At 39.5% G+C, this 26,585-nt stretch overlaps 2 protein-coding genes and 1 non-coding gene across 7 annotated transcripts; 2 read left to right on the top strand and 1 right to left on the bottom strand.

Moving 5' to 3' along the window:
* LOC132130680 (zinc finger protein 346-like) lies at positions 1-5,493 on the bottom strand. 3 transcript variants are annotated; one of them, XM_059542463.1, is made up of 8 exons: positions 5,358-5,493; positions 4,226-4,354; positions 3,748-3,851; positions 2,845-2,934; positions 2,598-2,745; positions 1,936-2,151; positions 671-770; positions 1-582 (listed from the first exon to the last, which is right to left on the bottom strand). In XM_059542463.1, the coding sequence occupies exons 2-8, from the start codon at positions 4,344-4,346 to the stop codon at positions 447-449; spliced, it is 915 nt and encodes a 304-aa protein (XP_059398446.1). In that variant the 5' UTR covers positions 4,347-4,354; positions 5,358-5,493; the 3' UTR covers positions 1-446. The 3 variants fall into 3 exon arrangements, with proteins under 3 accessions (XP_059398446.1, XP_059398447.1, XP_059398445.1); XM_059542464.1 differs by lacking the exon at positions 5,358-5,493 and adding an exon at positions 4,653-4,671; XM_059542462.1 differs by lacking the exon at positions 5,358-5,493 and having other exon boundaries at positions 4,226-4,409.
* LOC132130679 (BRCA1-A complex subunit RAP80-like) lies at positions 4,354-26,585 on the top strand. Of its 3 annotated transcripts, XM_059542459.1 has the most exons (16): positions 4,354-4,494; positions 5,486-5,597; positions 6,009-6,084; positions 6,187-6,311; positions 6,820-6,908; positions 6,969-7,071; positions 10,770-11,165; positions 16,579-16,645; positions 17,128-17,207; positions 17,663-18,046; positions 18,259-18,498; positions 23,722-23,783; positions 25,536-25,651; positions 25,749-25,804; positions 25,939-26,400; positions 26,491-26,585. In XM_059542459.1, the coding sequence occupies exons 2-15, from the start codon at positions 5,487-5,489 to the stop codon at positions 26,170-26,172; spliced, it is 2,139 nt and encodes a 712-aa protein (XP_059398442.1). In that variant the 5' UTR covers positions 4,354-4,494; position 5,486; the 3' UTR covers positions 26,173-26,400; positions 26,491-26,585. The 3 variants fall into 3 exon arrangements, with proteins under 3 accessions (XP_059398442.1, XP_059398443.1, XP_059398441.1); XM_059542458.1 differs by lacking the exon at positions 4,354-4,494 and having other exon boundaries at positions 5,477-5,597; positions 6,820-6,906; positions 6,967-7,071; XM_059542460.1 differs by lacking the exons at positions 25,536-25,651; positions 25,749-25,804; positions 25,939-26,400; positions 26,491-26,585 and having other exon boundaries at positions 6,820-6,906; positions 6,967-7,071; positions 23,722-23,789.
* Positions 16,723-16,852, top strand: LOC132131034 (small Cajal body-specific RNA 14). The gene has a single exon (XR_009428838.1). It is a non-coding gene; the product is annotated as a small Cajal body-specific RNA 14 (non-coding RNA).

The following is a 26,585-nucleotide window of genomic DNA, read 5'->3' as shown; positions in this document are numbered from 1 at the left end:
AACATTGCACACCATCAAATTCAACAGCTCTGAAATCAGACATTCATTTAACAAAATAAGGAGCTTGAGTAGTTAAAATAATAAGCAACAAGTAAGAGTATCAAACATATAATAAACAAAACATCTCCTCAAACAACCTTCAGGACCTGCATCTGTATGTGAAGATTGTGAAAATCTTTTTTTGTAAACCAAACAAACAAGTAACATAACACTAATTAACAATCCTAACACTGGAAAAAGCTGCAGTCTTAAGTTTTGTCTCCTTGCCTTCATTTATGGGGGGGGGGGGGGGGGTTATTGTGGTCCCTCAACCATTTGTGAGAGTGACAAGAATAGACAGGAAGAGATGTAGTGTGGTGAAAAGCTGGCATTAGGAGATGCACAGTGCAGACACATTGACCTGTGCCTAAACAGAGGGAGCTTGTCACAAATGAGCAGAGGACTTCTCACTCATAGCCCTCGTTGAAGTTGTCCAAGTCCCATGTGTCCTCTGGTCCTTCCTGGTTGGGTGGTAACTGGAAATCAGGCTGGTAGTTCTCAGGAGGGCCAGCCGATGCATTTGGCCCCTTCTTCAGTTTGCCACTGTTAAATGGGGAAATATGTTTTTTTCAACCAATAAGATGAGGAAATCTTTTTAAGACGTCTGTTAAAAGCAGCATGAGATACTCACTGGTTCTTGTGTTTGGACCCGCTGATGTGGGCCTGGTACTGCTCCACAGAGTTCAGCTCAATGTTGCACACAGTACATGGGTAGCCCTTTACTGTGGAGGCTGAAAATGTTTGTTACATTTACTGATTTGACAAAAATTAACAAAGAGACCTCATTTTCAAGGTTAAAATGGACTAAGTGTTACAAATAAGTGTATCAACGAGGGCTAGGTAGACTATACTGATTAAGTGATTTTAACAGAATCCAACATTGATTCTTAAATCCCAAGATCAATCTTTAAGTCTGTTTTCTGATGATGTGCAATAAGCTTTTGTTACTTTTGGTATGAGTTTATACAGTTTACATGACAGATTGCTGTAGCCACTTCAGTTCAAACACTTTTTGTACTTTAATATTCACAGCCACTACTCCATATTATGTTTTAAATGACTGTACAGCCTACTTGTATTTTATTTACCCAAAATTTGCCAAATTCCATGGCATACGGCATTTTACTGTAAGTTCGATATTTATGACTGGATTCTGTGATTTCATCTGGATTTTCCCTAATCCCTAACTATATGCATAAATACATTTTATTTTAGATACATCTGCAACCTGAATATAGATCTTAAACTTAATTTAAGGTGCATATAAACAGTTAAATTAAACAAAAAAAATAAATAAAAAAATAAAAATAAAAGTTTAAAATAATTTACAATTTAAGGCGAAATAGGAATATTCCAGGTTAGTTGAAATTGACTGTAGTCAGTAGACAGTTATGCAGCTGAACATTTACAGAATTTATTAAAGCACTTGATTTCTTTAATAATTTGTACATCTATTAGGGCTATCAAACTGATTAATCGTGTTTAATCGAATCCAAAACAAAGGTTTGTGTCTACATAATATGTGTGTTTGTACTGTGTATATTTATACGTATATATAAATACACACACATACGTACATGTATATATTTAAGAAGTATGTTATATTTATATATAAATCATATATAAAGAAGAATATATACATGTAAAGAAAAAATTATGCATGTGTGTACTTCTATATACATATAAATATACACAGTACACATACATATGTTAACACACCTTTTGTTTTGGATGAGATTAATCGCGATTAATCGATTTGACAGTTTGATTATTAAATATTACATTAACTATTATATAAATGGGAAACTTCTGGCTGTGTGTTACTGATGTAATTCCCACTTAAATTCCACATCAAGTTTTACATACGGGATGTGGGACCCCCTTCTATGTTCTGACCTGGTGCAGAGGACGGCCCATAAGTCTCCATCAGCTTCTGTTTAGTAAGGTGTTTTTTATGTTTCTTGCCACTGTAGTGCTGCTGAGCCATGAGGGGATTGTTGAAGGAAGCTTGACAGATGGAGCAGAAGCGGTTGGGGTCCTGTTTTGCTGGCCCCTGTGCACTTTCAGGTAGTACTTCATCCTTCTTCACCTGTATTTTGGGCTGAGGTAATGCTGGAAGATAAACCAAAACACAGGTCAGCTTTTCAGATGAGATTAGCACTTCAGACCATGTTCGGAATATAATATAATATTAACATGCTGTGTACTATATACTCAATATTGCCAATAATAATCAGTATGTGAAGCATAATGAAATGCTTATGTACTATGATCATTTTGCAATTTGTACCCTAGTTTGTATAAATATCTCTCAACTTTTGGCTGTTAAAACAAAACAGGAATCAGAAATTACGATCAATACTGATATTAGTTCATTCATCACACTGGAAATGGAAGGTCAAGTCAAAGGTATTGCAACAACATGCAAAAGAACATGCAATAACAAACAAACCCAGTACAAAAGAACCATCAACTTGTAAAAAAAAAATCAGTTTACATCTTTTTCTGGTAATTCCATGATTTTAAGAACTAAATATCATGATAATTAAGTCTTTTACCAGGAGTCTTCTGACCGAAGGTCTTCAAGCGAAGGTTCTTGGAGTGAACTTTGCCCTGGTAATGTGACTGTGCCACTACCGGGGAAGAGAATGTCATGTTGCACACATCGCAGGCTTTGTATTTGTCCCCTTCCTCAACATTACTTATCTGCAAAACATAACACTAGCCATTAATGCAGGACACAAACACATCTGGGATCCAATATACAATAAGTCTCCATCACATCTGGCCATTTATCTGACTTACATCACCTGAAGGCTTGAACCGTTTTGCAACGGGCTCCTCATTACCATGAATGCTCATGTACCGGCGTACTTTGCTCGCATGTTTTTTGCTCTACAAGAGACAAAAAAAAAAATAACATTAAGAAGATACTAATTTGACATGTGATAATTGTCATGTCAGCTTTATTTACCAGGTAATAGTCAGTTTTATCATGCTGGAAATATATGCAGCATGTTTCATTCACGTTTGGATTAAAATGCCTTGCATTTTGACAATCTGATCAAATAATGAGCAATAGATGTTAAAAATCATGAGTGATGTCACAAAATGCTAGAACTGGAAAGTCACGTTGAGAATACTTCATTGTGAGATACAGCGCACCATGCTAAAAAGATACTTTGGGCCTGTCCCAATACCCACAATAACCAATACTGTCCCTTTTAAGGCAGGCAAGTATAATAGGCAACAATCTTGGGGAATTCTATTTATTTCAAAAGTATTATTCAAATAAGCAAATCAATCTGTCATGAATGGTTTTATTATTTTTTGTAAGGTGGGAGCTTGTTTACTAGAACTGTCATATTGTGAAATTAACTAATTTCTCTCATTTATTGTGATTCAAGTGGCCAGCCTCTCCTATATTCGGTCTCGGATACAACCATGCAATGTGATTTCTGTTGTATACTGCAGATTTTCTCAAACTCAACAGGCAGTCTGGGTATTCCAAGCATGCATACATACATAAAATACAGAGAATAGTACAGAAATAGTATGAGTAGTATGCTAGTATGCCATTGTGAAAACATCTTGAAATGCTTGAAATCAGTATTTAGTCCTCAAAACCACATTTTGTACTGTTTAGCTGAGGAACGGGGTAAATGATGTGATCATTTAAACTTTTCCCATGCGAGTGTGAATTCATACCTGGTAATGTGCAAGTTTCTGGGATTCTGAGATTAAAACAGCGCTACACACTTTACATTGTGAATCAGAGAACAAGTCACTGTGCTCCTTTATCATTCGGTTCACTGAAAGACAGGTCAGCATCAGAAACAGTCACTACAAAGGGGTATTTCATTGTTATATAAAAGACATGAATACAAAACAGTTTTGAGGTAAAGTATGCAATGCTCAAATCAAACCTAAAATAGACTTCCATTGCATTTAGTTGCAAAAAAATCAGACTTTGTCTTACATCGACCTTGAATACACTGTTTTACCAAGTAGACACTAAAGAAGCAGTCCTCAGAGCACTGAAGAGCTTGAGCTATGCTACCATGCTTTACACTCCTACAGACTCTCAAGCACTGTACGTTCTCTTAATAAATGTCATGTTTTACTTATAAATAATGCATCGAATGTAACGTAATTTATTACTAAATGAATGCCGCCGATCTCTTACCCTCGGCCGCCCCTGAAGGTAAATATGGAAAATCTCCATTCGGCTCTTGCTGCGCCATGGTGTTTGCAGGAGGCGGATCGCGCATGCGCAGACGATACATGCGCTGTACAAGTCTCTTCATAGTGTTTCCTGTAACGATTTTTAATCTATTTACAAACAAATATGTGAACCATTTATCCTGCATGCTTCACAGAATGATTTATATACTCGTCTACGCATCCACTAAGCAATGCAGATGACGTAAGGTTCCTTAAGAGAATCGACACGGGGTAAATATGTCTTGTTGCTGTGCGACTTGATTTACTTTGCTAAAGGAATCATTACTTTCTAGCATTTTATCAGTTTTAAGTGTTATCTGGTGTTATTAATGCACACTATAAATTTCGCTTACGACCCTAAATTTTACAAGAATATGTAAATATTGCACCTCAAATATTTTACTGCTCCCCTGGGTGTGATAACAAAAGCAACGTGGTTGGTTGAATTAATCGTTTCTGTATCCGAATCTTTCCGTGAACCGGTTCACAAAATAATTTCAGAAATGGGTTTGAAAACTCACTGAACAGCAGTTTTGTTGTGAGTTCAAATTAAATTTAGTTTCGAAGTGACTTTTTTTAATTTATTTTGAAATTAAGGGTTTTGAGCTGAATTTTGGCTTCAAGTTTAATTGGTACACATATGATGTTGCAACATCCTTAAAGGATTAATTTATGTGACCATATGACTTAAAACATAAGTTTTAATAGTCTATTTTGTTATTAAAACCCTATGGTGTTTCTGTTAAATTAATGTAATATATGTCTGTAATGCAATTTAATTTTACTGTAATTATTTTTATGTAGTTAATATCGCATCCTTATTTGGATTAACGTTGTCTTAAAAACCTAACAAACGTTGTAAATAAAAAAAAAATGTAAAGACGTTAAAGAATCATTGAATCGCTTTTGAACCAGTTCTTTGAGGCAAACGGATTCACGCATATCACTCTTCCCATCAAATCAAAAAATTGCGCTGTCTGCTGTGACGTAAAGTTTTTTTCTTGACCCTCGTGTCACGTGACATGACAACCGTTTGTGAAAATATCTTGGAATCGAAATCCTTGTTTTTCGAGCATTTGATTGAACGAACTAACCTCGTATGGTCGAATATGAACACTGAACGCGTTCAGTAAAAGTTTATGAGCAGTTAGATGTGGAAGAGTCTCAGAGAGTGTGTATAAAGGTGTACACAGAAAGAGAATTAATGTTGTTGAGGTCGCAGCATGCCCCGCCGGAAGCGCGCAGCAGATGAGGCCGGAAGAAGAGTGAAAGTAAGCAGTGTGGAGCACAATGATGAAGAGACCCTGGTCATATCTGATTCTGAACATGAAGAGGTACTGTGTATGCAGTAGGTAACTAACGTTACATGCTGTGTGTTTGGCTTCGTTTTAAGGTTTCTGTGTGGTTTAAGAGTTGTCTAAATGGGATAGCAACAACTTTTCCTAAAGAATTACAATGGTAATAATTATCTCTAACAAATTCACAGTTAGTAACAGATATTCAGTATTGGGTATGTTGTGCTAATTTTGGTTCCAGTAACTTCACCAAATAGAATTGGAGAAAAAAAAATTATATTTTCCAAAAGTTCCCTGTCTTCCATTGGTTTGCCCCAAACTCAGGCAACTGGTTGAGCCAGTGTTTCTGTGAGAGTAATTTAATAAAAATTAATTTTATGGTAAATTATAATGATTAATTAAAAAAATGAAATAATAAACCATCTTTAAATTTGAACTTTTTATCCTCAGGAGGAAGATTGCTCATTTAAACGGTCCTCTTGGACAACCCGGTTGAAAAGAAGGGAGAATCAGTCTCATCTACAAAGTATTGAAACTCAAGATTTAATGACAGATGATTAATAGTGCATGAAAACTTAGGTGTGCTTTTCATTCAGACCTGTTTGTGGTGTTCTACTCGTGATTTAAGAGATGACAGAAGAAGATATGCTGAACCTGGCCATGAGACTGAGCACTCAGGAAGCAAACCGTGCTGCCCAGAGACAAGAGCTGGAAGACAACGACATACAAAAAGCCATAGCAGAAAGTCTTAATGTTGGTGAAACATTTATTCTCAAAAAGGCTGTAATAAACTATATGATGTTCAAAATTGGAACAGATTTTAAAACACTAGGCATCGTTTACTTTTGTAATTTGTAAATGAAAAAACTGAGCGTCCTAAACTAAACAACGGAGGATCACACATTACCAGACTCTTCAAGGCTTTCAGCAAACAACAAACAAACTCGCACAGATGACTTACTACGAGATGCAGTAGAAATTAATACAATATAAATTGTAATATCATCTCAAAATATCAAACATGAATCTGTGCCCATTATGCACTACATGATTTTCAGTGAAATCTGTCAACTCCGAAAGCCCAAAATCTTCAGACTGGCTCTGACTTAAATCGAGTATCATTGACTTGTCTAGACTGCATAAAATTGTGCAAAACTTGTGTAGTGTATTCCAGCCTTAAACTTTACAAAACTCTTTTATAAATATGACCAGTCAAAGAGAAGTATGGTATTAATAAAAAATGCTGATTGTATTTCTGCAGGAAAGCTCTTTAAAAGCATTGGAGGGTCAAAATGAAGCAGCCAGCTCTACAGATCAACCACAGCAGAATGTAACAAGTGAGATATCACACTTGAGACGAAAACTGTCATGCTCCAGCCGAGATCAGACACACGGTGAGAATGAAACAACTAGTCCGCTGCCAGAAATGTCTGATCCATCACAGAAGACCTCCATACATCTTTCAATAAGGAGTTCCCCAGCTCTGGTCTCCAGTCCTCCTGCTTCCACTCAGGTTAGTTATGAAAGTCATTTCACATTTTATCAAATTATTGTTTTCTTCATATAAACTAAACCTTATCGTATTTGATATGCAAATTTCTAAGGCTTCTAATTTATCAACATTATCAAAACTTGGTTGATCTGTTGTACATATAGCAATGTTAATACATGATATGATACATAAGGCTTTTGAGGATTGTACATCTCTCAGTCATTGTAATTTATTGCATTATATGATGCAATGTTTTGCCCAGGGCTTAAAAAAATGGTCTGTTGGCACTCTTTTTTTTGTTGTCTTTATTTCTCTGTCACATATCTTAGTAATACTCATAACTTAGATATCATTTGAAAACATAAAACCTCAAAATTCATCCTGTGAAAACCATTTTGAAATCGGACATTGTGTTACCATGGAAATGGTACTTTAATATCTTTTGGCAGTCTCCTTCCCCTTAGAGGGTGGAGTCAGGTGTCATATTACAAAATGTATTATGGTCTTTTAGAAACAAAACTTTTCTTGAGAAAAGTACATATTGCCGAAAAGGTCTGAATCTCAAGATTCCATGTTTGGTGGTAATTCTGTGATATATCTAATAGGGCTGTGCAAAAAATCGAATTTTCATGCACATCTCATCAGTAAAGACGCTCCTGTAATTAGAAGTACAGTATATCTCAAGCACGTGCGTTCAGATCAGGGTTGCCAGGTTTTCACAACAAATCCTGCCCAGTTGCTTCTCAAAACTAGTCCAAAACTAGCCCAATCGCGTTTCCAGGAGGTTTCCCGATAAAAAATGCTTCCCGGGGTTAAAATATACATATTTTGGAAGGGTTGCCTTGGTAAAATTCGCATTTTAGGGGCTAAATATCACGTTATTGGTAGTGGGGTTGCTTCAAACCGCGGACATGAAAAACAATCGCAGACTTGGCAACACTGGTTCAGGTGGAGCGGCAGTTACTACACAGAGCCGTAGTCTACCGACAACTAACACAAAATCGTTTTCAAAATCGACAAAGAATCACCTGCGATTTTAACATCGATTTTGTGTAGATTGTCAGTGAATTACGGCTCGGTGTAGTAAATGCCAAACAGTGTTGCCAAGTCTGTGGTTGTTTTTCATGTCCGTAGGTCGAAGCGACCCCAATACAAATAACGTGAAATATTTAGCCCCTAAAATGCGAATTTTACCAAGGCAACCCTTCCAAAAAATTTATATTTTAACCCCGGGAAGCAATTTTTATCGGGCAACCACCTCGAAGCGCGATCGGGCTAGTTTTGGACTAGTTTTGAGAAGCAACTGGGCAGGATTTGTTGTAAAAACCTGGCAACCCTGATCCGAACACACGTGCTGGAGATATACTACTAATTACAGGAGCGTCTTTACTGATGAGATGTGCATGAAAATCGCATTAGATTTTTTGCACAGCCCTAATATCTAATATTGACAGAGATATTTAGACATTTGTGTAAGAAAAAAAAATGCATTTAAAAAAATGTAATGGAGTTTTGATGGCACCCGGTGGCTGTTTGTTGTATAACACCCTAATAAAATCTCTCAGGAACCTCAATTTTTTAATATCAACTTCAAATTTGGAACAAAACTTTAGACATTCGGCTTTCATTTTATAGAAATTTTTGATTCAAAAATATTTGGAAAAATATTTATTTTGTATAAAATAAAAAGGGTACAGGGCATTTTCTTAACAGTAAATTTAAACTTCTTTAACTTTTTGATACTTTGATATTTTGAAATTATTTCTCTTCTGCAATAATCTGCAGATTTTTTTCTTTAAAAAAAAAGTCCAACCGTAAGTCTGTATTCCAAAGAATCTATGAATTATAACAATTTAAGTTTGAATAGTGCACTTTCACATCTATATTCAAAAATGGAGGTGGTACTTAAAGGGTTAATGTTTGTGTTCATGTACTCCTTCTGTATTATTACCACTACCAGAAAAAAAAATAATTACATTATTTGTTTATTCATTTATTTGCCTATAGTATGATAATAATAAGTACAGCGTTTTCTTTACACACACAAAAAGAGAGAAGAGAGTCTTATTCTGGTATCTTGTGTCTAGTCAGCCAATACAGCACCATCTTTTCTGTATTAAAAAAAAAGGAAAAACTGTCAATATTTTAAAGCAGGCATGTGGAATCTTGATCCTGGAGTGTCACTGCAGAGTTTAACTCCAACCCTGAAAAAAATACCTACCTGTATCCTGAAGACCTTGATTAGCTTGTTCAGGTGTGTATGATTAGGGTTGGAACTAAACTCTGCAGGGACACCAGCACTCCAGGATCAATGTTCCCCAACCCTGTTTTAAAGGAATTAAAGTATTTAAAAATGTTTTCTGCATGGTTTAAAAAAGAAAAAGCTAATCGTATAAAATTGTGTTTTTGAGAGGAAAAAAAATAATTAAGCATGTCTCATTTTATTATTACATTCAGAATGTAGGCTAAAATACTGGTAAATAAAGCAAAATGTTTACAAACATTATAAACACAACTATAGGTTATTTTAGTTTCCTTCTCTTCACTACAAATCCTCTAAAGTTAACAGTATTATGGCTAAATAAACGTCAAGCCAAAACAAATTAATTTAAAGCGAAATTGAAGCCTTCCTCTCTCATTTGGCACGAATCCAAATGTTTCCATATTCGTGACTTTTCTGGATGCTAAAACATCATCATCCTTCACATAAGCTATAACAGCACAGTGAGGCGGTGCTCACTCTCAACGGCCCCAATTGTACTATGGACTATTTTGATTAAGCAGTGTAATTTTTATCTGTTTCTTTAACTGCAATTTATTATGGTAATGAACAGGCTGCGATGTCAAGTTAGCAAATATATGTTGTGTATGAGTGTGTGGTGCTGGCGTGATCACTGCATTGTTTTCCCTTTTAAGAGATTAAACTGTTACTCAATAATTTATGGTCATACAGCTTGAAGTAAGACATCATTCAAAACTGTAAAGCTTTTGCAAAGTAATTTGTCATTTGTGTTCCATTATTAACTGATTAATAGACATTTCAAATAGGCGTTTCTGTTCAGAACTATTACATTTGGTTTAGTTTCTGTTGCTGCTTGTGTTTCATTAAAAGTTTCATTTGTTTCTGGTTTTCGTTTTCGTTGCTTGAACCAGTTCAGAGCCCTGTTTTTCCCTCCCATAATAAAAAGATCTTTGATCATAAAGCTAAGCATTCATCATCTTACTTAGACATATTATTGGGAGATATAGAGTGACAGCTGGTCTTTATATGCTTTTTATGCAAGTAATCTGCTGTATCTGTCAATTATTTACACATTTTGGCTATATCAGAATCATCTCCAAATTTTATATTTTTTTTTTCACTTTGGGCCTCTGAATAAAATAAAGGTGTTTTTTTTTTCTTCTCTGGAATGTGCTCCATATTTTCATTTTATTATACTATGAGATGTAAAAGTCTGATGTATCAAATATGATACTCAAAAAAACACATGGAAATGTTTTTAAGATTTTGTTTCAGTAAACTTCCATATCTCTCTCTCTCTCTCTCTCTCTCTCTCTCATGTGTATATATATATATATATATATATATATATATATATATATATATATATATATATATATAGTTGAACATGGATATTTTTTCGTCAGACCTTACAGGATTAATTGCAAAAGTATTAATATTTCCCCTTTGTTTTCCTTATGCTCATGCGTCTTCCTAGGACACGACCTCAGATGAACAGACAGTCATCAGCAACACTCCTGAGCTCTTCAAATCTGTCTCTGAGTCCCAGTCTCAGACGTCCCCTGTCTTCACCAGGCATGGCTGCTTAATTCGCCAGCCTGTAGTATGTGTTGAGAAACTGAGTCAGGACCTCATCCCGGCAAGCATAGACTCAAACTTTCACATACAAGATGGCGCTGCAGCTTCCATTTGCTCTGACAGATCTCTGTCCCCAAAGCAGGAAGATTCACCCTTTTCCAAATGCCCAGTCTTTACTCAGAAGGGCTTCAAACGAAAAATGTATTTGCCAGAGGACAAAGATGGTCGTAAAAATACTAATGCAAGTGAAGACGATACTCAAATATCTGATGAAGATATTCATTTACCAACACAAGTAAGCCAAGGTTTGAGCACAGATCCAGATATGTGCCTTTCACCTTCTGCGAGATCCAAGCTATCAAGCTCCGAATGTGTGCCTAAAACCAGCAATGAAGATGTCACTGTAGCAAGCGTAAGTAGGACATCTTAAAATGACAGGTTTAGCAGTTACACTATTGTTCATAAATTTGTATATAAGTCACTGGGGTATACAGGTGCATCTTAATAAATTAGGATGTCATGGAAAAGTTTATATCAGTAATTCAACCCAAATTGTGAAACACGTATATTAAATTCAAAAACACCTGCAAAGGTTTCCTGAGCCTTCAAAATGGTCTCTCAGTTTGGTTCACTAGGCTGCACAATCATGGGGAATCATCGACACCCTTTACAAGGAGGGTAACCTACAAACATTCATTGCCAAAGAAGCTGGCTGTTCACAGAGTGCTGTATCCAAGCCTGTTAACAAAGTTGAGTGGAAGGAAAAAGTGTGGAAGAAAAAGATGCACAACCAGCCAAAAGAAACACAGCATTATGAGGATTGTCTAGCAAAATCGATTTAAGAATTTGAGTGAACTTCACAAGGAATGAACTGAGGATGGCTGGGGTCAAGGCATCAAGAGCCACCACACACAGATGTGTCAAGGAATTTGGCTACAGTTGTCGTATTTCTCTTGTTAAGCCACTCCTGAACCACAGACAAAGTCAGAGGCATCTTGCCTGGGCTAAGGAGAAGAACTGGACTGTTGCCCAGTGGTCCAAAGTCCTCTTTTCAGATGAGAGCAGGTTTTGTATTTCATTTGGAAACTAAGGTCCTAGAGTCTGGAGGAAGGGTGGAGAAGCTCATAGCCCAAGTTGCTTGAAGTCCAGTGTTAAGTTTCCACAGTCTGTGATGATTTGGGGTGCAATGTCATCTGCTGGTGTTGGTCCATTGTGTTTTTTGAAAAGCAATGTCACTGCACCCATTTACAAAGAAATTTTGAAGCACTTCGTGATTCCTTCTACCTTTTGAAGATGCTGATATTATTTATCCAGCAGGATTTGGCACCTGCCCACACTGCCGAAAGCACCAAAAGTTGGTTAAATGACCATGGTGTTGGTGTGCTTGACTGGCCAGCAAACACACCAGACCTGAACCCCATAGAGAATCCATGGGTTATTGTCAAGAGGAAAATGAGAAACAAGAACCAAAAAATGCAGATGAGTTTCAAAATTTAAGTTGAATTACAGAAATAAATTAACTTTTCCATGACATTCTAATTTATTGAGATGCACCTGTATTTGTAGCAATAGCCAAAAATACATTATATGGGTCAAAATTATTGATTTTTCTTTTATGCCAAAAATCATTAGTACGTTAAGTAAAGGTAAGGTTCCATGAAGATATTTTGTAAATTTCCTACTGTAAATATATCAAAACTTAATTTTTGATTAGTAAAATGCATTGCTAAGAACTTGAACTGCCACCTTAACGTGGTGGAGGGGTTTGAGTACCCGAATGACCCTAGGAGCTATGTTGTCCGGGGCTATATGCCCCTGGTAGGGTCTCCCAAGGCAAACAGGTCCTAGGCGACAGGTCAGACTAAGAGCGGTTCAGAACCCCCTTATGAGAAGAATAAATCAAAGGACCGTGACGTCGCCCGGTATGGCGCAGCCGGGGCCCCACCCTGGAGCCAGGCCCGGGGTTGGGGCTTGTATGCGAGCGCCTGGTGGCCGGGCCTCCCCCCACGGGGTCCGGCCGGACTCAGCCCGAAGGAACGACGTAGGGCCGCCTTCCCGTGGGCTCACCACCTACAGGAGGGACCGTAAGGGGCCGGTGCTTAGACAATCGGGTGGCAGTCGAAGGCGGGGGCCTCGACAGCCCGATCCCTGGACACGGAAACTAGCTCTAGGGACGTGGAACGTCACCTCACTGGCGGGGAAGGAGCCCGAGATTGTGCGTGAGGTAGCGATAGTCGGACTCACCTCTACGCACAGCTTGGGCTCTGGAACCACACTCCTCGAGAGAGGATGGACTCTTCACCACTCTGGAGTTGCCCATGGTGAGAGGCGGCGGGCTGGTGTGGGTTTGCTTATAGCCCCCCAGCTCAGCTGCCATGTGTTGGAGTTTACCCCGGTGAACGAGAGGGTCGCTTCCCTGCGCCTTCGGGCCGGGGATAGGTCTCTCACTGTCGTTTGTGCCTACGGGCCGAACGGCAGTGCAGAGTACCCAGCATTCTTGGAGTCTCTGGGAGGGGTGCTGGAAAGTGCTCCGACTGGGGACTCCGTCGTTTTACTGGGGGACTTCAACGCCCATGTGGGACACGACAGTGACACCTGGAAGGGCGTGGTTGGGAGGAACGGCCCCCCTGATCTGAACCCGAGCGGTGTTCAGTTATTGGACTTCTGTGCTAGTTACAGCTTGTCCATAACGAACACCATGTTCTAGCATAAGGGTGTCCATCAGTACACGTGGCACCAGGACACCCTAGGCCGTAGGTCGATGATCGACTTTGTGGTCGTTTCATCCGACCTCCGGCCGTATGTCTTGGACACTCGGGTGAAGAGAGGGGCGGAGCTGTCAACCGATCACCACCTGGTGGTGAGTTGGATCCGATGGCGGGGGAGGAAGCTGGACAGACTCGGCAGACCCAAACGTACTGTGAGGGTCTGCTGGGAACGTTTGGCCGAGTCTCCTGTCAGAGAGATCTTCAACTCCCACCTCCGGCAGAGCTTCGACCGGATCCCGAGGGAGGCTGGAGATATTGAGTCCGAGTGGACCATGTTCTCCACCTCCATTGTCGAAGCGGCCGCTCGGAGCTGTGGCCGTAAGGTTTCCGGTGCCTGTCGAGGCGGCAATCCCCGAACCCGGTGGTGGACACCGGAAGTAAGGGATGCCGTCAAGCTGAAGAAGGAGTCCTATCGGGCCTGGTTGGCTTGTGGGACTCCAGAGGCAGCTGACAGGTACCGGCAGGCCAAGCGGACTACAGCCCGGGTGGTTGTGGAGGCAAAAACTCAGGCCTGGGAGGAGTTCGGTGAGGCCATGGAGAAGGACTATCGGTCAGCCTCGAAGAGATTCTGGCAAACCGTCCGGCGCCTCAGGAGAGGGAAGCAGTGCCCTACCAACGCTGTTTACAGTAGAGGTGGGGAGCTGTTGACCTCAACTGGGCATGTCGTTGGACGGTGGAAGGAATACTTCGAGGATCTCCTCAATCCCGCTGTCACGTCTTCCATTGAGGAAGCAGAGGCTGAGGGCTCAGATGTGGACTCGTCCATCACCCAAGCTGAAGTCACCGAGGTAGTCAAGAAACTTCTCGGTGGCAAGGCACCGGGGGTGGATGAGATCCGCCCTGAGTACCTCAAGTCTCTGGATGTTGTGGGGCTGTCTTGGCTGACATGCCTCTGCAGCATCGCGTGGCAGTCGGGGACGGTGCCTCTGGGATGGCAGACCGGGGTGGTGGTCCCTCTTTTTAAGAAGGGGGACCGGAGGGTGTGTTCCAACTACAGGGGGATCACACTTCTCAGCCTCCCTGGGAAAGTCTATGCCAGGGTACTGGAGAGGAGAATCCGGCCGATAGTAGAACCTCGGATTCAGGAGGAACAGTGTGGTTTTCGTCCAGGCCGTGGAACACTGGACCAGCTCTATACCCTCTACAGGGTGCTGGAGGGTTCATGGGAGTTTGCCCAACCAGTCCACATGTGCTTTGTGGATTTAGAGAAGGCATTCGACTGTGTCCCTCGCGGCGGCCTGTGGAGGGTGCTCCGGGAGTATGGGGTCCGGGGCCCTTTGCTAAGGGCTATCCGGTCCCTGTACGACCGGAGCAGGAGCTTGGTTCGTATTGCCAGCCGTAAGTCAGACTTGTTCCCAGTGCGTGTTGGACTCCGGCAGGGCTGTCCTTTGTCGCCGGTTCTGTTCATGATTTTTATGGACAGAATTTCTAGGCGCAGCCAGGGGCCGGAGGGGGTCAGGTTTGGTGACAACACGATTTCGTCTCTGCTCTTTGCGGATGATGTTGTCGTGTTGGCCTCATCAAGCCAGGACCTTCAGCATGCACTGGGACGGTTTGCAGCCGAGTGTGAAGCGGCTGGGATGAGAATCAGCACCTCCAAATCCGAGGCCATGGTTCTCAGTCGGAAAAGGGTGGCTTGCCCACTTCAGGTTGGTGGAGAGTTCCTGCCTCAAGTGGAGGAGTTTAAGTATCTTGGGGTCTTGTTCACGAGTGAGGGAAGGATGGAACGGGAGATTGACAGACGGATCGGTGCAGCTTCTGCAGTAATGCGGTCGATGTACTGGTCTGTCGTGGTGAAGAAAGAGCTGAGCCGCAAGGCGAAGCTCTCGATTTACCGGTCAATCTACGTTCCTACTCTCACCTATGGTCATGAGCTTTGGGTCATGACCGAAAGGACAAGATCCCGGATACAGGCGGCTGAAATGTGCTTTCTCCGCAGGGTGGCTGGGCGATCCCTTAGAGATAGGGTGAGAAGCTCAGTCACCCGGGAGGAGCTCAGAGTAGAGCCGCTGCTCCTCCACATCGAGAGGGGTCAGCTGAGGTGGCTCGGGCATCTGTTCCGGATGCCTTCCCGGGAAGGTGTTCCGGGCGCGTCCCACTGGGAGGAGACCCCGGGGGAGACCTAGGACACGCTGGAGAGACTATGTCTCCCGGCTGGCCTGGGAACGCCTCGGTGTCCCCCCAGAAGAGCTGGAGGAAGTGTCTAGGGAGAGGGAAGTCTGGGGTTCTCTGCTTAGACTGCTGCCCCCGCGACCCGGCCCCGGATAAGCGGTAGAAGATGGATGGATGGATGGATTGCTAAGAACTTCATTTGAACAGTTATTTAGGTGATTTTCTCAGTATTTAGATTTTTTTGCACCGTCAGATTCCAAATTTTCAAATAGTTGTATCTCATCCAAATACTGTCCTATTCTAACAAACCATACATCAATGGAAAACTTATTTATTCTGCTTTCATATGTATATATGATGTATAAATCATAAACTGTTACATTTATATTCAGTGTTAAAAAATATTTCAGAATATTACAGATTTACTGCATTTTTGATCAAATGAATACAGCCTTGGTGAGCACAAGACTTTTGGAAAAAAAAGCATAAAAAAAAAATCTTACCTTTTAACATTTGAATGGTAGTGTGTATTGCACAGAGAACTTTACTATAAGTCACTTGTATTTATAGAAGTCTGGTTTTACCTTATGTTTGGAATGAATTAATCCTCTCTAATGTTTTCATAATTTTTTTAATGACTTTTACTTAACGTTGCACAATCCTGCTCCCTGAGATCTACCCAAGAAGGTAAAAATCAGCAGAAATAGTATAGCATCTGTAAATGTTTGACATAATATGTTGACCATTTTCTCACATACTGTAAAGTATGCATAATATGCAAATTTTCAACTCTATTTGTGTTCTAACTTTGTGTGATAATTTTAACAGAAAACCCCTAACCTAAAGCAAGCGGAGGATCAGACCACTTGGGATGAGAATGTAAAATCTGACAATGGTATGCCGTTTCTTGCACTACTTTACACTGTGGCCATACTGGCAAAATTTTGTGCCTTTATGCTTGAAGTTGCATGTGTGGTTGACCCACTGTAGTTGCAAGACTGAGCAGTGTTTTGCAGTATTTGGTACCACACAGAGTAAGTTTGGTTCCTGCCGACAGGGCCTTTGAAGTTATTGGGTTCTCTGTGCGATGGATCCATACAATTTTTTTTTTTTTAAATACACAATTTTGTTTAGTAAGGATGCATTAAATTGATCAATAGTGACAGTAAAGATAGATTACAAATGTTCTTTGCTTCAAATAAAAGCTGTTCTGTTAAGCTTTCTATTCATTAAAGAATCCTACAAAAATTTTAAAAGTCAAAGACTTCTTAAAAAAAAAAAAAACAATAACAACCTTTAAACGGTAGTGTATGGTAATCCTGTTTGTGATTTTGTACAGAATGTTTGGGTTAACTGTTAACATGTTTTAAACTCCAGAAACTGCTCCGAACACTTGGAATGAATTTACTAGTCACATGGTCTTACATTTAACAGATGAAGATGATGGCAGCGAAGAGGTAGGTACTGTCGTAGTTTGTATATTAAAAGTAACTGCATGTTTAATATTCTGTCATTTGAACAGAGGGGTATTAGACATTAACATGCATAAGAATATTCTGATATTGTTCAACATTTGGTTATATTTCAACTATGTAAGCCTCATGTAAGCCCTTCATTGCCAAAACCACATAGTTGTTAACCAGATAATGTTATGGTTTCTAGAAATTCGTATACAACATCTGGCATCTGCCTCTATTCACTAACATTCGTTTATAAATGTCTAAGTACAAACACTTTTTTTTGTGTGTGTGATATTAAATACAAACATATACAAAAATGTATATGCATTTCAAAGTTTATTGGCAATATGCTTGTTACATGTATACAGGAATATTCTAAAAGCTATAGAACATGTAAACAGCAAGGTTTAACCAGAATGTGATTCTTAATTGGAAAATGTTGTCTTTTCCAGTTTATTTCCCCCAGCCCAGTCTTGCACAAGAACATTTTTCAACCAGTCAAGACTGAGCTTTCCCCTACCCAGTCCTGCATCTCTCCAGCTGTCTTCACACCCAATCCTTCTACACAAGACACACAGATGTCCCGGTCTGTCCTGGAGGAGGGCTCGAGAACATCCAAAGGTGTGGAATTCAAACCCTCCGACTGTAAAACTCCACATACTTCATTGGAAAAAGGAGAATGCACTATTTCTTACTTCTGGGGTGTGCCTTTCTGTCCCATGGGGCAAAACCCGGATGAGTACACGCGTGTGATCTTGTGTCAAATGGAGGTGTATGAGAAGAGTCTGAAGGAGGCCCAGCGAGAGCTGCTACGCAAAGCAGACTGGGGAGAGCCAGTGAGTGACATCAGCTGCATTCATTCAGTCAAAACATCATATTACAACAGTTACATTCAGGGGCATAGGAACTGAAACTTACCAGTTTTCCTCATGAAGATTAAGATTAATAATGTGATATATTTACAATTGTTTAATGGCTGCAAAACCACTGTAACAATATATATTTTTTATAGAATATTAAGTAATGTAGATTTTTTTTTTCTCTTCAGGTGATTCCTGGCTCATTAGAGAGGCCATTTGGTGCAAGGAGATGGAAGCGCCACAGGGCTTCTCAGTTGTCCGAGGATGAGGAGGAGAATGACAAAGATGGAGAGAAAGAAAATAACAGAATAGATGTAGAAGAAGAGAGGGAAGAGGAGTCTGTGGCGGGGTCACAAGAGGATGCTGAGGGCAGACAGTGTGAAACATATGTAGTGGTGTCTTCTCCAGAGACAAAAGATGAGCAAGAGGTTAGTATACTTTTTTTGAGATCAATCTAATCTCTGTCTTTAGGTTGGTTGTTAAGATCTAGGGATGTCGGCATGTGAAATTAATATGTAGTAATAGTTCCATCATGTCTGTTTGAATTCATGGCTCCGAGTAGCGTTAATCCTCCTGAGACCCAGAAAAAAAGGGTTTGGTGATCTTTTATTTATAATTTTTTTAATGTCATTACATTGTTTGAAGCAAAAAAAAAAATTTTTGGTTTTGTTTTGAAAGATATTTTATTGATATTATATGTCCTCTGTATAGTTATTATACAGAGGACTTATTGCATCCGTCAATCCATCGATTCTGTCCTGTTTCTCATTGACACGCCCCAAACTCGGAGCTAAAAGACAGTTCAGTGTTTCCCACTGGTTATTATGACTTTGTGGTGGCATTCATGTGCATTTAACTCATAAATACAATGTATCTTACTTGACTTGAAGGCACCATATGATTCGCACCCGGAAGAACTGGAAGTCTTGTAACTCATTCAGGACATGCGCTAGGGCTTTCCTTACCGTAATATACCTAGAACACAGATTGCCATAAAAACTAATTGACCCCTGATTGGAACATCCACAAAATTCAAACAGTAATCTAATGACAGCTTATGATATGACAAGTCAACAAAGTATTTTAGGCTTCTGTGCTAAAATGTGTAATGTCAAAAAACTGATAAAGAAGGAAATGTTGTATGTATTGTATACAGGTCCTTCTCAAAAAATTAGCATATTGGGATAAAAGTTCATTATTTTCCATAATGTAATGATAAAAATTTAACTTTCATATATTTTAGATTCATTGCACACCAACTGAAATATTTCAGGTCTTTTATTGTTTTAATACTGATGATTTTGGCATACAGCTCATGAAAACCCAAAATTCCTATCTCAAAAAATTAGCATATCATGAAAAGGTTCTCTAAACGAGCTATTAACCTAATCATCTGAATCAACTAATTATCTCTAAACACCTGCAAAAGATTCCTGAGGCTTTTAAAAACTCCCAGCCTGGTTCATTACTCAAAACCGCAATCATGGGTAAGCCTGCCGACCTGACTGCTGTCCAGAAGGCCATCATTGACACCCTCAAGCGAGAGGGTAAGACACAGAAAGAAATTTCTGAACGAATAGGCTGTTCCCAGAGTGCTGTATCAAGGCACCTCAGTGGGAAGTCTGTGGGAAGGAAAAAGTGTGGCAAAAAACGCTGCACAACGAGAAGAGGTGACCGGACCCTGAGGAAGATTGTGGAGAAGGAACGATTCCAGACCTTGGGGGACCTGCGGAAGCAGTGGACTGAGTCTGGAGTAGAAACATCCAGAGCCACCGTGCACAGGCGTGTGCAGGAAATGGGCTACAGAGAAGCAGCACTGGACTGTTGCTCAGTGGTCCAAAGTACTTTTTTCGGATGAAAGCTAATTTTGCATGTCATTCGGAAATCAAGGTGCCAGAGTCTGGAGGAAGACTGGGGAGAAGGAAATGCCAAAATGCCTGAAGTCCAGTGTCAAGTACCCACAGTCAGTGATGGTCTGGGGTGCCATGTCAGCTGCTGGTGTTGGTCCACTGTGTTTTATCAAGGGCAGGGTCAATGCAGCTAGCTATCATGAGATTTTGGAGTACTTCATGCTTCCATCTGCTGAAAAGCTTTATGGAGATGAAGATTTCGTTTTTCAGCACAACCTGGCACCTGCTCACAGTGCCAAAACCACTGGTAAATGGTTTACTGACCATGGTATTACTGTGCTCAATTGGCCTGCCAACTCTCCTGACCTGAACCCCATAGAGAATCTGTGGGATATTGTGAAGAGAAAGTTGAGAGACGCAAGACCCAACACTCTGGATGAGCTTAAGGCCGCTATCGAAGCATCCTGGGCCTCCATAACACCTCAGCAGTGCCACAGGCTGATTGCCTCCATGCCACGCCGCATTGAAGCAGTCATTTCTGCAAAAGGATTCCCGACCAAGTATTGAGTGCATAACTGAACATAATTATTTGAAGGTTGACTTTTTTTGTATTAAAAACACTTTTCTTTTATTGGTCGGATGAAATATGCTAATTTTTTGAGATAGGAATTTTGGGTTTTCATGAGCTGTATGCCAAAATCATCAGTATTAAAACAATAAAAGACCTGAAATATTTCAGTTGGTGTGCAATGAATCTAAAATATATGAAAGTTTAATTTTTATCATTACATTATGGAAAATAATGAACTTTTATCACAATATGCTAATTTTTTGAGAAGGACCTTTATTTATTGTAAATACGCCTATATTCTATAAAATTACAATACATTTATTTTAAATGTATAGTGCAGCTTTTTAGTGAAACAGCAACATATCACAGGTAGGCCAGTACGAGACAGGCTATTAATATAAGAGAGAGTCATTAAGAAAAAAAGCACTTTAGGCAAAACCAATTATTATAATTTTTTTTAATTCATCAAATCAATTTTTAGGTTGAAGGCAAAAAAAAAATGTTTTAAACAAAACCCTGTACAAAGATGATTATCAACTTATTGTTATGAAAGATATTACAGAATCATTTAATATACCGGTACTATTTTACTTTATTCAAAATGTTAAAACATGGCCACATTAATTATTACTTTTCTATACATTGAGAGTAACAACTTGGCAACATTTTTAGTAGAATCTCATATTTCATAGGAATACACACACACACACACACACACACACATATATATATATATATATATATATATATACACACACGCACATACAAAAGAATCACCTCTCTTTAAAATAATCACATTTTGTTGCTTTGCAGCATGAAATGGAAGGCGGACTCGGTTTATGTTTATTCAGCTGTATTTACTCCGAGCAACTTATAAAATCAAAGTGAAAGATATAACACCAACATGTCAGAAAAATAAAATAAAATAAAACAGAATCACTGAGTTGGAAAAAAGGATCGCCACCTTGTGTCAGTGTTTAGTTGAACCAACTTTGCTTCAATATCAGCCTTCATGTCTCTACTAACTTTGCACATCTACTGCAATATTTGCTCACTCTTCTATGCAGAACTGCTGCTGAAGTTCAGTTAAATTTGATGGTGACCGTTTATGGACTTCACTGCAGTCTGTAAGTCATTCCACAGATTTTCAGTGAGGGTTAAGTCTGGGCTCTGACTAGGCCATGCAAGGTCATTCACCTTTTTCTCCTTTAACCACTGCATGCTCAGTTTTGCTGTGTGCTTTTGGTCATTGTCATGTTAGAAGGTAATAGTGATGTGTCGTTCGTGAACGAATCGTTCTTTTTGAACGAATCTTTTAGGTGAACGAATCGTTCTCGTTCACGCAATCCACTGACTCATATTTCTCGTTCAGTGAAGTTCCTCCCTCCAGAGCAGCGCGGCGCTATTAGCAGCCAATGCGCAGCTCAGTGAACCGGGTAACAACCATTTCATCCTTTCAAAGAGTTACAACCTCGAGCCAATAGCCTTTGAGTATGAGATGTGACAGAGCATGTGATTTGTTGAATGTAGTGAACGAATACGCCCTACAATGAACGAGTTTCATATGAGTCTGAACTAGATCTAGAGATCTTATCGTTCGTGAACGAAATGACTGAACTGGTACCCATGTCGTTCGTGAATGAGTTGAATGAGCTGATACATCTCGTTCGTGAATGAAAAGACTGAACTGGTACCCATGTCGTTCGTGAATGAAATGACTGAACTGATACACATGTCGTTCGTGAATGAAATGAACTGGTACATAGCTTATCTCGTTCGTGAACGAAATGGATGAGACTAAACCGGGTATGTCTGCCATTTAGCATGTCAATCTCGCAAAATGCAAAGCGCAGTGCACATACGCTTGTTTTGATATTTAGCAACTCCACGTTTAATCCCCGATTTATGAATGTGAATATATAATATATACAAACTGTCTGACCAAACAATTAAAATGCTAATTAGGCAAGAAAACCTTGTGCTTTGTTCATCTGAACAACTTAATTAGACTTTATATATTGAATGCGATTATACACACATTTTAATAAAGCCAGATCAGTTTTTGTAACCAGTGAATACGTTCGTTGACTTAAGACATATTAACTTAACACATATACACATATACACACTTTTTTTTGCCACCTGCTGGTTTATTTTGTGTAATACGAAGAAATGGTCACTGAACGAATCAGTGAACGATTCTGAACGAATCATTTTGGTGAACGAACTGAAAATGAACGAATCTCTAGAAAGAATCATAATTTCCACCACTAGAAGGTAAACCTTCTCCCCATTGACAACTTTCTGGCAGAGGGCAAGAATTTGATGGTATTTTGCCCCATCTTTTTTCCTTCTATCATGACAAGTGCTCTGGTCCCTGCTGCAGAGAAACACCCCCATAACAGGACATTACCCACCTCCATGCTTTACGGGAGGAATGCTGTTATTTGGATGGTGAGCTGTACTGACTTTCCACCGGACATATTGTTTGGTGTTGAGGCCAAATAATTCAATTTTTAATGGATAAATATGGTCTTTTTATAAAATACATTTTATGCGTATTATACATTTAACTGAAGGATCCTGCAAGCACTTAAATTTATCCCCCTATACTCGTACCTCACAAAAAGTGGTTCAGTAACGTTGAATGTTACAGGGACTGATTATTGCAAATGCAGATCCCACTGTGTTCTGGTATATCGCCTTGCTTACAGTATCGAAACATATCGTATCGCAACCCCTGTATCGTGATATGTATCGTATCACCAGATTCTTGGCAATACACAGCCCCAATTTTAAAGGGGGTGATTCTTTTATATACCCACTGTACATACATACATATATGAATATGTATAGAGAGAAAGAGAAAGACAATTTATTTCCTTATTCACTTGTGTTGACCAAAAATGTCTAAAAAAACATGCTGTATTTCCTAGTGTACTCTACAGATGACATGTATGAAATGTATGTCCTGTTTTGCAATAGAAAGTCATTTTGTTTTGAATGCTTAAAGTTTACCTGAGACATTCATTTATGAGCAAAGAGGACAAAGCTGGTTCTGGCTGGTTCTCTCTGTAGAATATGGGGTTTTTACCTGATGTTTTTGGGGTGTAATACCATCATCAACCACAAGATGACGCTTCATTTACTATATATATACTGGAACAAAGACAGTGTTGTTAAGAATTTTGCTGCACCTGTTGCTGATATCTTGTTTGCTTTCTCAACAGGAAAAAAAACCTTTCTTCAGCCAGGAGGAGCCTGTAACTGCCACTTTAAATAAACATTTTAGGTAAAATAGTGTCTCGTTCCCTTAACTCCTAGATGTAGTAACGTTACAAATTTTTTAGTTGCTCTGGTGTTTAGATTTCCACCAAAGTTGCCAGTTATGTTACACGTTTCATCTTTTAAAAGAATTGGGTGACTAGCTTATGTCAGAAATACAGTCAGCATCAAATTTAACAAGGCTGCAATCACTTGTCTCAGCTCTTTGTGGAGGCGGTGGGGGGTGTCTATATATATATATATATATATATATATATAAAAGATAACAATCTATAAAATCTAGATTTTTTTCTGAAATATTGTTAATCTTCACTCAAAATTTGAAGGAAATTCAAAATAGCTGTTTTTGGTATACCACTGTTCCACTAACATGTTTCACAAAATAACCAAGGCATTGCAACAAAAACCTTTATTTTGTGGTAAACACAGTGATCAAAATTAGAGAACAGTAACCACTGCAGCACGAAAGAAGATTACAACTAACAATTTGGAGGGTTACCGCTTTCAGAAATTAGTAGGTAGTGTAGAAGCCCCTGCTTTGAATGACTTCAGCACGTCTGTGGCCACAGGATATCACTATTATCACTGCGCTGGTGTGATCTTGATCCTCTCTTCTTCCACTCTTTTCCATAGTTTGGTAACTGTAGTGGGTTTCTTAGACATAACTTTCTCTCCAAGGATTTTCCAGAAATGTTGTAGATCAGGGCTCTGGCCCACCATTTCATTATTTTCATGTTGCATGAAAAGTGCAGGCTGATTTGGAGATGCTCGTAGGGAAGGTACCGCATGTTGCTGAAGGAGGTTCTTGTAAGCATTTACATTCACCCTGCCATGTATCTATATAAGATGCCCAACTTTTGCTACACAAAACATACAACAATGAAAAAAAAAAAGACATTTCCTCCATTTTTCACTGACTTTTTTATGCACTTGGGCTTCAGTCTTTCCCCAGTTTGATGCCAAACCAAACATTTCCCATCAGACCCAAAAAAATAGAAAAGCAAAGGTTAGTCTATCCTTTTGATTCTTTCTGCTGATGAGAGGCTTCGTCACTGCAGAGTGAGCTTTCAGTCAGATTTCTCTTAAAAGTGACAGATCCTTACCCTATTCAGGGTTAAACTGGCATGCAATTGAAGCTGCAGTTTTTAACCAGTTGCCCATTGAAAGTCTCCACATTATTCTGTCTTCTCATGCATTTTGTTTTACATGGATGACCAGCCTTTTTGGTAGACCTGAATTAGTGTCATTGTAAAGCTGTATTTAAGAAATCACAGATTTGAAATGACCAATGGCTGAAAGGGCATCCCTTTAGCTTTCATCTGGACAACTTCCTGTCACAGGCTTTCAGTCACCTTAGAGTGGCCTGCCATCTAGCAATCTCAATGAAAATTAGAGGAATGTTGCCAGTTAAATAGGGTTTGTCATATAATTAAGAAAATTAGCACCAGGTGCCAGATTAACGCCAATAAATAAGAGGTATCTGTAAGTGTTCTCTAATTAGAGTTCCTTTTCAAATATCTCATGTAAGGTTTTGTAATGTGCGGAATACAATTACTTAATTAACTGTGCTTAAAAAATTATCCTTCTACTCCTGTTAGGATAACTTCAAAAAGCCTGGCAGAATATTTAAGCTTTTGATTTCCATACAGTGAAAATGGACAGGGATTTACTCCATAAAGTGGATGGTGACAAAGCTTTAGAAAGGATGCACAGCACCACAACAGTATTATAAAGCTGTCCTAACACATCTCATTAACAGAAGAAGTGCTTCATGTGAAACTTCAGATGAAACTCAAATACAATGTTCAGCTGAGCAGGAGGAAGAGGAGGCCCAGAATCACGAGCATTGTGAAGAGAATGATATAATTTGTCCAGGTATGTGACCAAAGTTTGTGACTAAAGTGCCCTTCACTTGATGATGGAACATTTTCCTCTGGTTTAAATGTAATTTAGTTAATTGTTCTTGATACAGAGACTCAGTTGACTCAAAACAGCACACCAGAACTAATGGTGACCAGTCCTGCTCAGGTACAGTAACACCATATGACTCTGCTCTAATCAAGAGGCAGCGTCCTACAAAGAACCTCAAACAATAGACCATATAGACTAAATTTCAAGGTCTCAAGACCTCATAATTTTAAGTGTGCTTCCATTATTCACAGCCCCAGTCTCATACTGGCAGTGAGGTGATGGAGGTAGAGGAGGGAGGAGGTGCTCCTGTCGTAGAAGAGGAGATGATGGAGCAAGAGAGTGGTCCAGCAGAGGCAGCTCATCTTCACATCAAGAGACTGGAATGCCCCATGTGCTCCAAACTCTTCCCCCTCGGCAGGATCGAGGTGCATGCAGCTTTATGTAATGGCGAAATATACCACCAGGAGCAGCAATCGCAAGGTTAGCTCTCTAATAGCACTTTTTTAACTTTTCACTATGCAAATAGATGTAATAAAGATCAGTCAAATTCAGTATATAAATATTATGTCGCCAACGTGGTTGTTAATTGCCTCTGAGATATTTGTGAATAGGTCAAGAAATTAGTAAAGTGAAATATTTTGGGTTATTGTAGTTGTTGCCCGAAGGAAAAGGACCAAAATAAATTTGACAGAGGAAACTCCGCAATCTGGCAAGTAGGTACAACAAACATTCAAACACTGAAAAATCATTAAACATGTTGAGGATAAATTAAGAAAAATGTTTTGATTGAATTTTCTTTGCAGATCAACACAAATGGAGAAGTGGAGTTTCCCAGAGTATCCAGAACATGACAATTTGTGCATTGAAAAGAAAGACTTAAGAGCTAAGATGCCTTCAC

Source organism: Carassius carassius, chromosome 47 (genome assembly GCF_963082965.1).
Source record: "Carassius carassius chromosome 47, fCarCar2.1, whole genome shotgun sequence".
Classification (NCBI taxonomy): Eukaryota; Metazoa; Chordata; class Actinopteri; order Cypriniformes; family Cyprinidae; genus Carassius; species Carassius carassius.
This window is presented reverse-complemented; position numbering and strand designations above follow the sequence as displayed.

Bases quoted from the DNA above. Each gene is read 5' to 3' on its own strand.
- LOC132130679 (XM_059542459.1), top strand. From the start codon at position 5,487: ATGCCCCGCCGGAAGCGCGCAGCAGATGAGGCCGGAAGAAGAGTGAAA. The intron at 6,085-6,186 runs GTATTGAAACTC...TCGTGATTTAAG, and splicing joins GAATCAGTCTCATCTACAAA to AGATGACAGAAGAAGATATG. The intron at 23,784-25,535 runs GTAAAATAGTGT...TCTCATTAACAG, and splicing joins ACTTTAAATAAACATTTTAG to AAGAAGTGCTTCATGTGAAA.
- LOC132130680 (XM_059542462.1), bottom strand. From the start codon at position 4,409: ATGCAGGATAAATGGTTCACATATTTGTTTGTAAATAGATTAAAAATC. The intron at 3,852-4,225 runs GTAAGAGATCGG...CCTGTCTTTCAG, and splicing joins ACCTTCAGGGGCGGCCGAGG to TGAACCGAATGATAAAGGAG. The intron at 2,746-2,844 runs GTAAGTCAGATA...TATGTTTTGCAG, and splicing joins GGTTCAAGCCTTCAGGTGAT to ATAAGTAATGTTGAGGAAGG.